We start from the raw sequence: 15,309 nt of genomic DNA on the forward strand, positions 1-15,309 counted from the left end.
AGGGGTTAATCCTCCAATTACAGCTGCAGGTAATGAAGTCACATAGCCCCAGTTTGCTCCCCCCAACTCTCTTTTGTTTAAACTTTCAGGGCCTGAGGCTGTCGGGTGTCCTTGAATTCCAGGCCTAGAGGGATTGTTTTGTCCGACCAAAATGTGAAGACAGTAACTGACACTTTATATGGAGTTAAGAGTCATACCCTAATGCAGTACAGGATTTGAAAATATAAAAGCTGAAACCCTAAGGCATCATCCTTATGATACTCTTTGATAAAATATTGTAGGGAATCGCTGGCAAGCGATTGTGTTTGTGTTTGACTTCCATCTGCCAGCTTCTGACTGGAACTGTGGAAGGGATTGGTATTGACTTCTATCAGGCAGCTCTGGAGAGGAGGTGAGGAGCCTGCTCCCCTGTCTTTGTTTTGTCAGATGGAATCCTGCCGTGAGCGAGGGCTGATGTCAGGCAGCGCCTTCAGCCCGGGCTGCTGCTGCTCCCCCGCCTCTTCCCTCTTCCCTGAAAGCCCCACACTGGATGGGGAGGTGATGGCAATGTGGCTGGACAGGAACACGCTCAGTACAGGCTCAGGGCAGGGTCTGCAGCCCCTGCAGCTCCTCAGGGAGAGCAGCGAGGGCAGGGAGCCCTGGGGTGTCAGCCCAGCTCCTTTAGGGATAGCTGCAGTGGGATGAGGGATGCAGGGAGCTCTGAGGTGTCTGCCCAGCTCCTTTAGGGTGCAGTGGGATGAGGGATGCAGGGAGCCCTGGGGTGTCAGCCCAGCTCCTTTAGGGACAGCTGCAGTGGGATGAGGGATGCAGGGAGCTCTGAGGTGTCAGCCCAGCTCCTTTAGGGACAGCTGCAGTGGGATGAGGGATGCAGGGAGCCCTGGGGTGTCAGCCCAGCTCCTTTAGGGACAGCTGCAGTGGGATGAGGGATGCAGGGAGCCCTGGGGTGCCAGCCCCATTTCTTTCAGGACAGCTGCAGTGGGATGAGGGATGCAGGGAGCTCTGAGGTGTCTGCCCAGTTTATTTCAGGACAGATGCAGTGGGATGAGGGATGCAGGGAGCCCTGGGGTGCCAGCCCCATTTCTTTCAGGACAGATGCAGTGGGATGAGGGATGCAGGGAGCCTTGGGCTCCCTGTGCTCTTCATATTCAGAACCTATCACTGTCTGTATTCCTTGTCCTGCTCTGTAACCTCACTGTCACCTCACTTCCAAAGCAAGTACAAATTGTAGGAGTGGCGGTGTTAAGAGGGGAGCTGGGAACAGGACATTTTAAATTTCATTATTGATGAAGAATAGAGCGGATTAGTACCAGACAGACCTGATTAAAATGTGAATTCATGTTCTTTTGCAGTGTCACACGCATTTCCTTAGCAGAGAAATAGTAGGGACAATTAAAACAGGGAAACACAGCTTTCACATCAGCAAATCTGTCCTCTCTGACATGAAGTGGTTTTTGAGTAGAGGCTCTACGTCTACTCTTGGACAACTACTAAAAGTGTGTGTGTAGTTATGAAAGAAGAATCTCTGTGTTTTGAAAGAAGACAATCTCTGTGTTTTGAGATTTTGATTGTTTCAGTACTGAAGGAGACAATTAATTTATTCTCTGAAACTTGTTTCATCCTTCTGATTCATCAGCTAAATGTTTTCACTATGCAGGAGAGGTTACAATTGAGAAGTTCAAGAGAAAAAATATCTGAATAAGTGTATTTTTATTGCCAAGGATCTCTCTCTCTTTTTCTTTGTTACTGTTACTTAGTCTTGACCTTGCTGGATTTGACACGTTTGATTCTCATGTGTCTTATTCTTTTCTTGGAGTTGTTTTATGAAGTACTTTCATTTGTCTCATTTGCCTTAAAACAAACCATACGTTCATGTCCTAAATGTTTCACTAGTCAGAATAATTAAGTTGATCAGGTCTGGGAGCGTTGGAAGGAGAATAATAGGGTCACTGAAGCATTCAGGCTCTAATGGGAACCTGAGTTCATTCAGATATCAAATCTAATAATTGCCTTACACCTGTACACGCTCTCCCAGTGAGCGGGGTCCTATGAATGGTTTAGTGCTTTCAGTACTGTTTCGAGGGAATATTAGTTCTGCTTTTAAAACACTAAGTTGTTTTGACTTTTTTCAACTTTGTTCTTGTTTTCATGTATCAGTTGTAGCTTAGCTGATTACTCATCTTTATGCACAGGGAAATACTTTCACGTGACTGTCTCTTATCAAAAGTAGAATGTGATTAATGTATTGCAAACCAGATTTAATAGCAATCAAAAAAGTAAGAAGACTATCATCTGAGTTTCACTGCTATCAAACAATTTATTAGCCAATTTAAATGCACTGTGTACAATTTAGCAGTATTCAAAGGCTGAAACGGAGTCTGTAGGTGATTATGTGTACAGCACAGCAGAAGGATTCTAGGGATATTCATAACCATCATTGCTCCTTGAAAAAGGCAATTTCAGAAGAATGAGGTAAAAATCAGTATTACTTTGTGAGATTTTATGGGAAATGAAGCAATAATTATAACTCCTCAGTCTGACTAAATTCTGTGATAAATCTCCATGAATGCCGGTGGTACAGGCTGTCATAAAAATTCAAGAAAATTTTATCACAATCAAGAATAAAAAAATACTGCCTAGGAAAATGACAGCTATTCATAGCAGGTTTCGGTAAATTCCAGCCTCAAATGCTGGTCACAGTGCTGCTTGTTATTGGAGGGGATTTGAACTGATGCAATCGTTCCTCTTCATCTTCTTTTTATTTTCCCACCTTTATAAGTTTACCTCTCAGCTGAGAATTCCAACTGAAAAAGAAATGGAAAATGGCTGTATATGTGCCTGCATTGTGCTGACATGAAGGCCTATTTTTCTCTGTAATTTTAAAGGCCAATTACCCTTGGAGGAAAGGAGAAAAATAGATTGATTTGTCTTGTAACCCCTGAGGCAGGCATGTGTTGTCTCCTGCTAAGGCTTTTCCAGTGCAACTCTTGTGGAAGAGCTTTCACTGCACATCCCAAGCCGAGCTATTAACAAAGAAAGCAAAGGCAAATTAAAATATTAAACAGATCATTTAAAGGTTTAAGGAATCTTATCTTACTGGGCCAATTCTTTCTTTGTTTTTTTGGGTGGCTTGGAAATCTTAAGGCCCGGAGTAAGCAATAGCGAAATTTCCTTTAAACTGATTACTTGAAAATAGGGTTTACAAATCCATTTTTCATCCCACAAATACTGAACTTCAGCTCTAAATAGGGTAAGTATTTATTTCTTTATTGGAATTATGATACAGATGGCCAATATGCTCAATTTGGGTTGCAGCAGTGTGACTTTCATTGTGCTGCCACGCTGGATTGGCTGTGGTCACAGCTGGATTGCGCTGAGCTGCTAAATGTCATCACACATGCCATTTAGCATTAAAACTTCCCACATTATTCCCTTTTAAAGCATTTTTTTGTGTCTAACACACAGGACACAAATAAATGGGTTTTCTACTGATGTTCTGCATTTTCCTTCGGCTCAAAGGCTACAATTAACAGTGCCCAGCAAGCTGGGTCTGAGTGGCAGCACAGAGATTAGACGTGGCTTTGTTCCCTTTTAATCTGAGTGAAACTCTTTTGTGGCACGGCTTAAATTCTTTAACTCTCTGTATTTTAGACCTGCTTCTGTACTACAGCGCTGCTGGGTATTAACACATTTATTTAGCAAGTTAAAGAGGATCCAAACAGCCACGTATCTTCTCCATGAGAAATGGCTCACACGGAATAGTCTGGAAACCTTAAAATGAAGGTGCTGTGTGTTACCTAAATGACTTAACAGCTTTGAAGGCAGTGTTTCTGAACAGAACACGACACTCCTGACTCCTGCAGATAACTCAGGAGATGTGTTTCTGCTTTTTTTTTCCTGAGGAGGAACCATTCAGCCTTCAGAGACATCCTTTTAAGTGCTGCAGTTCTCCTTAGTGCTTTTTCTTCCTCCTTATTTCTTCTTAAACCTTTTCTTCCCCCTCAACGCCTTACAGATCAATCTATTTGTAAATATCTCAGTAACCAGGGACATATTTTTAACAAATGATGTCTTTATGATTAATGTGTTCAGCTGTGCTATCTTGATTTTGGGGGCTTTAAAAAAAAAAACCAAAAAAAAAACAAAAAAAAGACCAACAAAACAGCAAACACCAAAAACATTTTGTCTTTTTTTTTAGCCTAAGGGTAAGTTTCTGTTTCTCGATCATAACATTTATAAACCCAGGTTATCACTCAGCTTTCACATGGAAGTCTTGACCTAAACCAAAATAAACCAGGATTTATAGAATTTGACCTTACAGCTCCAGGGTTTGCTTGAAATCTCGATGTTTTCTTTGAAACTGATGCTAAAATAACCTTTTTAGCTGGCATTTAACTTTGATTGTCAAGAATTTGAGATTCTGTTTAGCAAAAGAACCCAAAAAGCTGAGAACAGAGATGTTGAATCACTTGATCTGTTCTCTTTTTTGGTTACAGAAATATCAAATCCAAGTGAATGTCAGATGCCCTGGTGTGATGGTTGTAAAGAGCCAAGGTCAGATTTTGCCAGGCATGTTTAGGTTGAAATGAGAGTGGGTTAAATACTTAATGATTAACAGAAAACATGTTAACTGTACCGTGTCCCTTAACCCAGTTAGAAAAGTGTTTTATTTGCTTGTTTCATCTCTTGGCAATAAGGATCCTTCGAAAAGAGCTATTTCAGCCCCTTTTCTGCAGTGTCATTTCAGCTGTATTTCTCCCATAACTGATTTTTACCTTATTGCTATTTTTTTTTTCTCTATAGGCCATACATTCTGAACGATCAATTTGAAATCAAATCTCAGAGAGATGGACTGAATCTGAACAGAATTGAGGTTAGGAGAGCCATTTTCTCTCAGAAAGGGTTTTGCTCCAGACAGCAACAGCAGTTTTGATACTCTTAATTTCCTTTCCTGGCTTTTTTCTCAGTTGGGATCTCCAATAATGTCAGAGGGACAGGCCAGGCAGTACCACAGGCAGTGTTCAGCTGCTAAAGAGGTGCTGGGTGTGGATGGACTTCCCTGCTGGTTTACTCTGGGTCAGTTCTGCTTCTGCCTGAGGTTTTAGCCATTCCATTTTCCAAAAAAAAATTTACCTTTCATTGTGGGGAAGCTAAAGGTGAGGAAGGTGCCTGCAGTCCATAAAGGAAAATAATAATAATAAAAGAAAAACAACAATAATAAAATTAAAACTAAACCAGAAATAATAACAATAACAATAATAATAATAATAATAATAATAATAATAATAATAATAATAATAATAATAATAGTAGGTGGTGGTGGTGGTTTTGACTTGGGTTGTTCCTTCAAGCAGTTGGTAATGTGCTGTTACAGCACGTGATGAGTTGGCTTCAGTTTTCCCTGTGCTTGGGTAGCTCCAGGAGAAAATTGGAGGCTACCCAGGCTCAAGTGAATGGAATTTAACCTAACCTGTCACAATTTTACTCAGTGACACTAGAAAATATTTGGTTTTCCTGATCAGAAAAGAGTGATACTTGTAAAATGAAATTCGGGTTTTTACCTGTTTCTGTGGAGTAAATGCCAATGTCATCATTATTGCAGATGAAGCGTTTGAGCCTTGGAATCCATCTGTTGTGGCACTTTATCCATTTAAAACCTACTAAAAGGAGTCTCTTCCTCATTTTTCCATCATTCCACACCTGTAGGAAATTGTCTTGCTTTTCTGGCTGTTTTCCCTGCTTTACTGCTGCAGTGCTTGGGACTGCAGGAGTATTTTTCTTTTGGTTGCTCATGAAAACAAGATGTGTTTCAGTAGGATTTCCTAGTGAACAAGATTTTACATGAATGAAGAAATAAATGTTTGATGTAAAGGCTTTCATTGATTCCCAAAGGCACGGGCCATACAAATTCCCTTACAGCACGCGTTTCTGTCTCTTTTGCATAGGCAAAACTATTTCAAAAAGATGAACTTTTAAATATTTTATTAACTGCTGAGAGTTCTACCTTCTTGCTGTGATCATTTTCAAGGCAAGTCAAACCAGGACCTCCTTTCTCTGAGCATTGAAGAGTTTTTATTGTTATTGTCAGCTGTTGAAAGGTCGATTCTTTCACCTTGGGGAGGTGATTTAGGAGGAGTCAAATCAGGTACCAAGCCCAAGGAAGCAGTTTGTAACACATTTATAATTTTAATATCAGGGCTGAGAGATAATGATAGAAGAGAACTTTTTGTCTTGTTGCAGGATAATGCAAATTCCAATCAGGTACCTTTGAGGTATGGTTTTATAGACTCTGTCTTTGCCATTATCAGATATCTCGGTGTCATGACCAGTCCATTGGACTGCACAACATCTCTATTAATGATTGCTCATAAAAAATAGAGTTTATAATTAGGAGTGCATAAAGTTACTACCTGGAAGAGTGGATAAGGAGAAAATGAAATGAAAAAGTCACTTAATCTTAGTACTGCAGTTGTGCAAAGTGCCATTTATTTTTCTCCTCATATAACTGAGTTCTGTGTTGATAACAAGCTACTGAGTTCATAAATCTGTGGCAGCTATTGAGACTTCTCTTTTAATAACAGAGCTAATGAAGGAGCATTAAGGAAAAGAAATACAGATTTTGCAGGGTTTATTCCCATCTTGGTATGATGCTGAGTGCAATACTTGAGCAAGGAATTGTTTTTATAACAAAATCCATCTGTTTTTTGCAGGGTCACCATTGCATTCCAGGGTTATGTGTATTAAAAAGGAACTGCTGATTTGATTCCTCAGCATTTAATTTTATATTTGCTTCATTTTCGTTTGATCCAGCTAGCTAAACGATGGAGATTATTTTGTGATATAAAATCTGCTTTGTTCTCCATTTTAATCCTTGACTGTTCTACCTTTCACTGCTCTAAGATCCTTTCAGCAGATTGAGAGGCCACTTTGAAGGTCGTGTGTTCACTTCTGAGCTGGATCATAATGTCTGTAATGGGAGCAGGGTGGGTGTGCCCTGCTTTTAAAAGAAATGGACTTCTAAGATTAAAGTGAGAAATACAATTCTCTCCCTGTGGGGTTTTCCAGGAGGCCTGGCTGGTACACACAGAACCTATGATCATGTTTTCTAGTCATGTTTGCATGTTTTCAAAGTACACCTGAGCCTTTGGGTAATGATTTTTCTTTTCATTTCATTTCAGCTACTTTTAACTTACTCTCATTTTCCCTCTCCGTCTCCCCCTAACAAAAGGAAATAGTTTTACCATTTATTGATGTTATAGTTGATTTTATGCCAGAATAGTCAGTCATGTTTATGAGCCAGACTTGCTTTGTGTTGTGTTCAATACAGTCTGTTACATAAAAAAGGTAAATACAGTTGTTGGAGACAGCTGAATGTGCATGTTGAAAATGATAGAAATTTAATGATTTTTCAAAATTCTTGCTCAAGTAACTGAAATGCCAGGCCAACCCAGTTTCACAAGGCATCAAGATATGAAACCATATGAAACCCTTTGTTTTAACTTAACACATAATGTATTAAGAAAATACTTTGTTATTACCTGAAGAAGGAAATAGTTTTGATTATTTTATACTATTTTGTTTTGTGGTTTTGTGTTTGCCTAAAGTCCCAGCCCAGCTTTGCAATTGCATGATGGTAAAAAAACTGAAAGGAGAACATCTAAACAAAAAAAAAAAAAAAAATCAACACTTCTTAGACTCTGTTAATCTGTTTTTAACCTGTAGAGTTGATGGGCTTGAAGGCAGCGTGTTGAGGGCCACCGAGAGCAGGTATCACTGCACCCTTTGCTCTTGGAGGAGCAGCAGCACATCGGAGCTGATGACTTCCCTTCCTTTGTGCTTTAATTGCCAGCTCTTAGTGACACTGCAACCAGCCTAGAGATTTATTCCCATGCAAAACAGATTGACTTAGGGTAATTTGAATACTTTATGCATGGCTAGGTTCATTAGGAAAAGGAGGCAAGGCAGAACTATAAAAAGAACTAATAATCTTGCTAAAGGAGCCGTTAATTCCCCACAGCATTGGAGACACTTGCAGCAGCAGGGGAGAGGGAGGCTGAGTGTGCAGTCTCCACGGGCAGCCTCTGTTCCCTGTCCAGGAGCAGATCACACGGATGACTTTCTTTGTCTTCTTTAATTGCCTGCCCCTTTCTGCCTCTGCTGGGTTAGAGCAGGGCCTGGGCTTGGAGGGGGCTCTGGAGGTCACCTTGGCCAGCAGTGTGCCCAGCCTGCTTCCCCGGAGTTTGTCCCAGCCTGGGATGGAATATCCCTGAGGATGGAGCCTCCAGCCCGTCCTGGGGCAGTGCCCAGTGCCCTTCAGAGTCAGGAGGAGTTTCCTGCTGGCCAGTGCCCTGTGGCCAGCTGGACCCCGGTGGGCAGAGCCTGGCTGCAGCCCCTTGGCTCCATCCCTGCAGGTGCCCACAGCCGCTGCTGGATCCCAGTGGATCCCAGTGGATCCCTGCTCCAGGCACTCAAATTCACCCAAAACCCAGCTCACACAGCAGCTGTGTCCCCCCAGAGGTGGGGATGCCAGCCTGGTCAGGCAGGCACTCAAATTCACCCAAAACCCAGCTCACACAGCAGCTGTGTCCCCCCAGAGGTGGGGATGCCAGCCTGCTCAGGCAGAGAGAAACGGCAATCATTCCTCACAGTGGCTTGTGAGAATGTATAGGGAGTTCTAGGAATGTGATAACTTGTTAGTATAAACAATCTGCAGGTGGTGTTTTTCTGTTCTTCTCGAGGACGGTGTGTGAGAAAGATGTTTTTATTAACTAACCAATCAAATAGAATATATGGCATCGGTCTGTATAAGCCAGAGAATCCTTTGTATTAAAGCTTCTTTTTCTCCTCTTGCAATTCAGTCTCTCGTGTGTTCTTGTGTCATTCTTGGGGCAAGGGTGACACAGAGGTGTTGAGGACCCAGCTCTGTGCCCAGCCCTCAGCATGGCACTGCCAGGGGCTGGGCTGGGCTGGGCTGGGCAGGCAGAGGGAGCTGAACCTGTGGGAAAAGCCGAGTGCCTGCAGTGTGCCTGGCAGGTGGTTTTGCTTCTGCAGTGTCTTTGATGCCTTAGGGTTTGAGCTTTTCTATTTTTCATCTATTTGTGCTCCTGCAGCTCTTTAGAGAATAACTCTAAGCTCCATACACAGTGTGAGCTGCTGCTGTCCCATTCTGGGCAGACATAACAATTCCTCTGCAGGCCTGGCAGTCAATGACACCTCACTGCCTCAGGCCCCGAGAAATTAAACAAAAGTGAGTTTAGGGGGCAGCAAACTTGGGGTAAATGACTTCATTACCTGAAGCTGTAATTGGAAGATTTACCCCCAATATGCAAATGGACCAAACTTATAAAAGTGTGCAAACCTGTGACCCATGGTCCATTTTTGGGTGCAGCCCCTGGGGAGCTTTGTCTGCCCCAAATGTATGTGAAGGTCCTTCAATAAATAGAAATGCTTTTTATTCCCTTAACTCTGTCTGGCCCCTGTTTTTAGGTAGCCCCAAAAGGCATCAAGTTCTTTATGATATTCCAGCCTTGTGTAAAAGTCCCAGCCCTCTTTTGGGAGATGCTGGTGCTGCAGCACCGCAGGGACAGAAATGCTGCAGAGCAGCACCTGAACAGGACATGGGGGAAAAGGTCAAAAAGAAGCAGCCACCAAAAAAAGAAAAAATGTGCATGGCAGGAACTCATTGTCAAAAAGAAAGATGCAACCCTGCAGAGCACTGAGTGGGGGTTAATATTCTGCCCCTTTGTGTGTGTGTGTGTATTCATGGCTTTAAAATTTCATTGTAAAGGCATTTAGGAGCATGGCTGGTACTTGGTGATTGTTTTCCTGTGATAGAGATGTATTTATTATTCATTGCAATAATTACTGTGTAATATTTTATACCAAAAGTTGTTCACGTTGCACAATCAGGAAATGCTTAGGAAGTGGCTGATTTAACTGTTCTATTTTTAACTCTGTACCAAATTCTAGTGAGAGGTGTTTGGGCTTTTAGGCTTGGAGCATCTAGCAGGTTTTCACCACTGCACTGGTCAGTGCATTCTCATGGAACTCAAAATGCATTTTTCCAGAGATTCTGTGCATACATTATTTATAAAATTTGTAAGATTTTACCCAGAACTGTATTTATTACGTGCTGTTTCCAAGGGGACCGTGTTTCAGGATTCTCCTAATGCTTTTATCACCCAGCTTCTCTGATCAAGAAAGTAATTTATTGCTGATTGCAGAACTCTTGAACTCAGTCTGGCAGCTGCAGTGTGAAACTTCTCTGATCCAGTCTCCTACTCACTTATTTACATATCATTCAGAATGATTTTCAGGGCTGTTTGAAAACCTCTTGACATTGCATTATCCGTGTTTCAAATCTTGTGGTGATTTGTTTTTTTTCTCTCTTTTTGTTACAGATAACAAACGAGTAACTTTGGAAAGGTCTCGTTCTCGACACAACGGAGCAATTGCAGCTGTATGATTCTTCTGATGCCAAAGAATTAATGAATTGTTTTATTTACAATGAAATGGATGTGCTTTGGGAAGAGTTTGTCATCCAAATCGGCAATGATCATAAAGGAATACTGGGATTGATTAAATGAGATGGTGTAAGAATATGTAATTTTAAAGCTGTTGCTAAAAAAAAAATCCACATACTGTATCTTATTACCCCAACTACCAAGATCTGTAAACAGTGTTAAACAGTAGGGTATATATCTTATTTTCTTATGTTCTTTCTTTTTTTTTTTTCACCCCTTTTTGTTTAAGCTGGCAACTCACATGAAAGGAGTTGGGGATTTCTAGGTTATGTTTTATATGGGTAAGAAAATACACTTCTGTTGAAAGAGTACAGCTGTGGATTCCATTTGCAGTTCTGATTTGAACATGAAAGGAAAAATAATAAAATTGTATGTTAATAAATTCAGAGATGAGCTGGTCTACATTATCAGAATCTTTTTTGTAACCATAAAAAAGCAACACACAGCCCCAGTGAGGTTGCTGAAAACCTTATCTCAGTGTAAAGCCTGGTGGATTCAGCTGTTTCAGCTGCCAGTAGGATACACCACATATCTACACTTTTGGTGATATGATGAGGTGTAGTTACTTATCACTGCTAAAAAGAAAAAAAAAAATTAAATAAAACAGAGCATAGGATTTTTTCCAAAATTATATCAAGGGCAGAATATGTTTTTAACTGTATCTAAAGAGGGACTTTTCTAATTGTGCACTTATATATTCTTTATAAAGCTATTTGGGGGAAAGTATGATTGTCCTATTTTGATGATGCTAAAATACCTGTGTATAGGTTTTTAGAGACAAGCTACACGATGAAGTTTTTCAGAACTGCCTCTGAGTTTTTCCTCTGTTTCTCAGGTAAAATACGTAGCAGGGTCTCCACTAGTGGATTTTCAGTGCTGAGAGTTCAGCACCTACCAACACATTTCCTACCTGGAGCACTGCCTAGCAGTGACCAAGTGTGATTTTTTGGGAAGCTCCTCCTGTTCCCCTTTGTGCCCAGGCCCTTGCACTGCAGTTCCTCGGGTGAGCAGCTGCCACTGTTTGTCCTGGCACTCCCTGGGGAGCCACTGTCCCCTTTGTCCCCAGCCTGGCTCAGGCCAGCCGCCCCATCCTGGCCACTGATTGCTCACCTGGAGGGGATGGAGGATTTTGAAGTGGAATTCCAGTGGAACTACTGCATAAGTTGCTGAGCTATGATATTTTTAAAGAATCAGAATGCTCTGTAGCAGCTGGCACTTGTTCTCAGATTATTAATGCTTATCACTGATTGATGAAATTATTGTGGATGCTTTTATTGCCTGGGGTTAGGGGGAACTTGGGGTTTTTTTTAGTGTTTTAGAGGCTGTTGGGAAGGTGAGGTGTCAGTGGGTGCTGTGCACAAACTGCTTGCTCTGGAGGGACTTTGCTCCTGGAGCAGTGGATCTTTGCACTACTGCTTGAGCCAAGCATCTTTGTACAGTAGATTCTTTTTGCTTCTCTGCTGAGATCCTCTTAAAACTGTCAGAGTAGTTTGGGATAAATTCCCACAAGTACAAACTGCATTACTGTAAGAAAAGATACAGCTTCTTTTCAATCTAGTATTGAATTGTAATTTTTATTTTTTTTTTCAAAGAATACAGGGGGTTTGCCCATAGCTCTAAACATAGGAATACCACTGAAGCCTAGTGAAATGCTTGCTGTCAACTAAACACTCTCCCTAAACTGTTTGGGGGCTTTAGGAACAAACTGAAGAGTTTCAGGACAAAAGAAAAAAAAAAAAAAAGAAAAAACAAAAGCATGCAACAGGATTTGTCTCCTTGTTTATCAGTAGGAGCTAAAAAGAATTCTATCCTGTTTCGTGCAAGGTCAACATCAGCCTTGTATTGAAGCTTCTTTACATGGAACTATTAAATTTACACTTATAAAAATGTGCTTAATGTACAAAGCCAGTTTAAAGGATTAGGTTCATAATGTCTATAAAAATCAATAGTGTCTTAGAATTCAGATTTTGAAATTAGCATTTTGCTGGGATTTACAAGTATTGGTATAATCTTTATATGTGAAAACTCAAAAGCTCTCCACAGAATCTTTATACGATAGCAGTAGTTATTAGTGCACAAGTTTTTCATTTCCATGGGTTATATTTTTTTTTTTTTTTTTTGGAAAGCTCTGTGAAAGCTGGCTACAGATTTTCAAGAACCAAATCTTAGGAAAAAAAAGGCAAATCCAAAATAACAACATCATCTGATGCGTCTATTTTACTACTATTTTTTTCATATTTGAAACATTTATGTAATTTAATGGACATATCTGTTAGAAGGAAAGTGTCTTTCAAAGGAAAACTAGTTTAGAAGATAATTTATGTAAATATAGGGTGCTCGTATTTATGAAGTCTAAAATATTTTCTGAAATTGATGCTGGTCACTTTGTCTTTTGATAGTTTTTCAGTCTATATTAAATTGCAGATATTTTTAATGTTTTTATTATTGATCTAATTTTCAGAGGTGTCACATGTTTATCTAGAAGTGTAGAAGAGTAGCACCTTTTTCAGAAATGCACTTGCCTTATTTTCTAATTTAAAAAAAAAAAATGAAATATATCAGTTAAATTATATTTGTATTCAAAGTAATCCCAGAAAGAAAATCACTGGAGGGTTCATACGTAAATTTCTTGCTAATTATGTTTCACTCTCTGTCCTCTGAGACATGACGTTAACAATATACCAGCACATCTGTTTGCATTCACATTTTACAAGTACTGGGAGAATTTTTGGGTTTTTTTTAATGATGTTACACTGTTTACATTTCTTAGTTTATTTAAGAGGAAGATAATTTTACCTTTGCGATGAATCGAACTCAACCTCCGAATGTCATGGGAATGAAATGTTTCTATCGTGTACAAATAACCATATCTGTGCTGAGCCCCTGGCTGTGCAGGGCAGAAATGGAGAGGCACTGGGCTCCTTCTGCTCCACTTTTATGCAGTTTACTGAGAGAACAACCTGCCCTGCCGTGGATGTCTGTCTGGGATTCAAAGGGATCCTTTCCCAGCACACCCGTGATGTCTGTGTGAATCTGATTATTTGGCTAAAACCAAAACAGGAGCAGTGCCTCAGAGGGCACTGGCACACAGCTCCAGGGAGCGTTCCCAGGAATATTGGCACTTGTTCTGGTTTCAGCTGACTGTGCTCAGTATCAGCACTGGGATCCAAAATGATCTGTTCTTCTTGAGAACTGAGATGCAAGAGCGTTCCCATAGTTCCCTTCTGTAATATGCAAATAATCATGAATATCTGTATATTTTTGCATTTTTGTGTGTGGTATATGTACTACCTCAGACAAATGCTGTAAAAAAACATAATATTTTCATGGTTTCGATCCAAGCCACAATTCTTTGGTAACCTACTTTAAATTCATCCCACGACACACCAAACTCTGAGAATCTGGCTGAGTTTTAGGTTTGGCTCTGGAAATCCTCCTATAGCTTTTGTTAAGGAAACTTTGCAAGGTTCAGCTTTCACACCCCTCAGGCAAGCCCTGCTTCGATGGGTGACTTCAGCCCTTCCTACCCTGAGAATGATCTAGCTGGTGAATATTTCAAACAGGTAACAGTTCTGTGGGAGCAAACTTCCCTGTGTATGTAAATTGCTTTTTTTTTCCATTCAGCAAAGGCTTGGCTGAGTTCTACTTTGCTGTTTGCCTTCCAAGTGCTGCAAGGTCGGGCAGGACAAGTGCTGAGCAGTGTCCAGCCCACCTCTGATGTGCCATACTGTATTTGCAAGTTTAAACTCATTTTTTAAATAAGTATTGTGAGAAACCTCTTCTTCTGCGGTGTCTCCGCACACGCCCACGCATGCACACGAAAATGTAAATAAAAAATAATTAAAAAAAAAAAAAGAAAAAAAAAAAAAAAAAAAAAAAGAAATGAATCAAAGCAGATGCAGCCAAATGCCTCAGCTTCAGGTGTCTCCAGGTCTCCTAGTGCTGCTTTTGTGCTCCAGGGGGGGAGTTGTGTGAGCCTGTGCATCCTGCAGTCCTGCCAGCACCCACTGGTGTCACGGGGAGAGTGGGAAAGGAGAAGGATTTGTTCTTGGGGTGCTTCTAGCACTGTTTGAGGTGATACATATGCCACAGAACGTGAACAATAACCTAGTACAGTTCAGTCAATCTGCTACCATGCACCATTTGATTTCCCTTTTGGAAGTCATAGGACTCCTGATGCCAAAAAAAAAAAAAAAAAAAAAAAAAAAAAAAAAAAAAAAGGTGACAGAACTCATGCATTTCTATTTTTTAAACAGCTCTGTGTTTGTATGTAATGTTTAAAATAGGAATTTGATGAAATCACAGCCTGGCCATTGTTAATCCATGTATTCTGGAAACTGTAATAAAGATATACATACCATGATTCTGGTAGATGCACCAATGTTTTACTTGATTATCATGATTATTTCTTATTGAATACCATCACATCAAAGCCTGGGTTTGCTGTATAAAATTGTCATGCTGAAATTACATTCCATTTTAGCTTACTGTCGTTTTGTGGCTGTCTGTCTTTTTTTTTCTCTGAGGTGTCAATTCTATTTGACTCGAATTTGGGGAACCAGGTGCCTTTTCCAATGAAGGAGGACTTTAAAAACCAAATAACCCAAAAAAAGTATATAATTTTAAACAAACCCAAATTAAATCATGGTGATACCATTTAATTTTTACAAAAATAACAATAAATGGGAATCAATGAACAAATCCTATGGGTCCATATTTATTTTAAGAGGCTGGATTTCAGTACAGAACTTTTAAGCAGACATATAGTCAGACAGCTGTTGCTGATGTT

At 40.4% G+C, this 15,309-nt stretch overlaps 1 protein-coding gene across 1 annotated transcript in view; it reads left to right on the forward strand.

Annotated features, from left to right (window-relative positions):
- DIAPH2 (diaphanous related formin 2) overlaps window positions 1-15,012 on the forward strand; it is a 175,761-nt gene extending 160,749 nt beyond the window's left edge. Inside the window, exon 28 of the mRNA XM_053955415.1 lies at window positions 10,398-15,012. Coding sequence (XP_053811390.1) covers window positions 10,398-10,462 — 65 coding nt within the window. The 3' untranslated portion in view covers window positions 10,463-15,012. The remainder of the gene's footprint in view (window positions 1-10,397) is intronic.
- Window positions 15,013-15,309: the final 297 nt, after the last annotated feature.

This window comes from Vidua chalybeata, chromosome 14, assembly GCF_026979565.1.
Source record: "Vidua chalybeata isolate OUT-0048 chromosome 14, bVidCha1 merged haplotype, whole genome shotgun sequence".
Taxonomy (NCBI): Eukaryota; Metazoa; Chordata; class Aves; order Passeriformes; family Viduidae; genus Vidua; species Vidua chalybeata.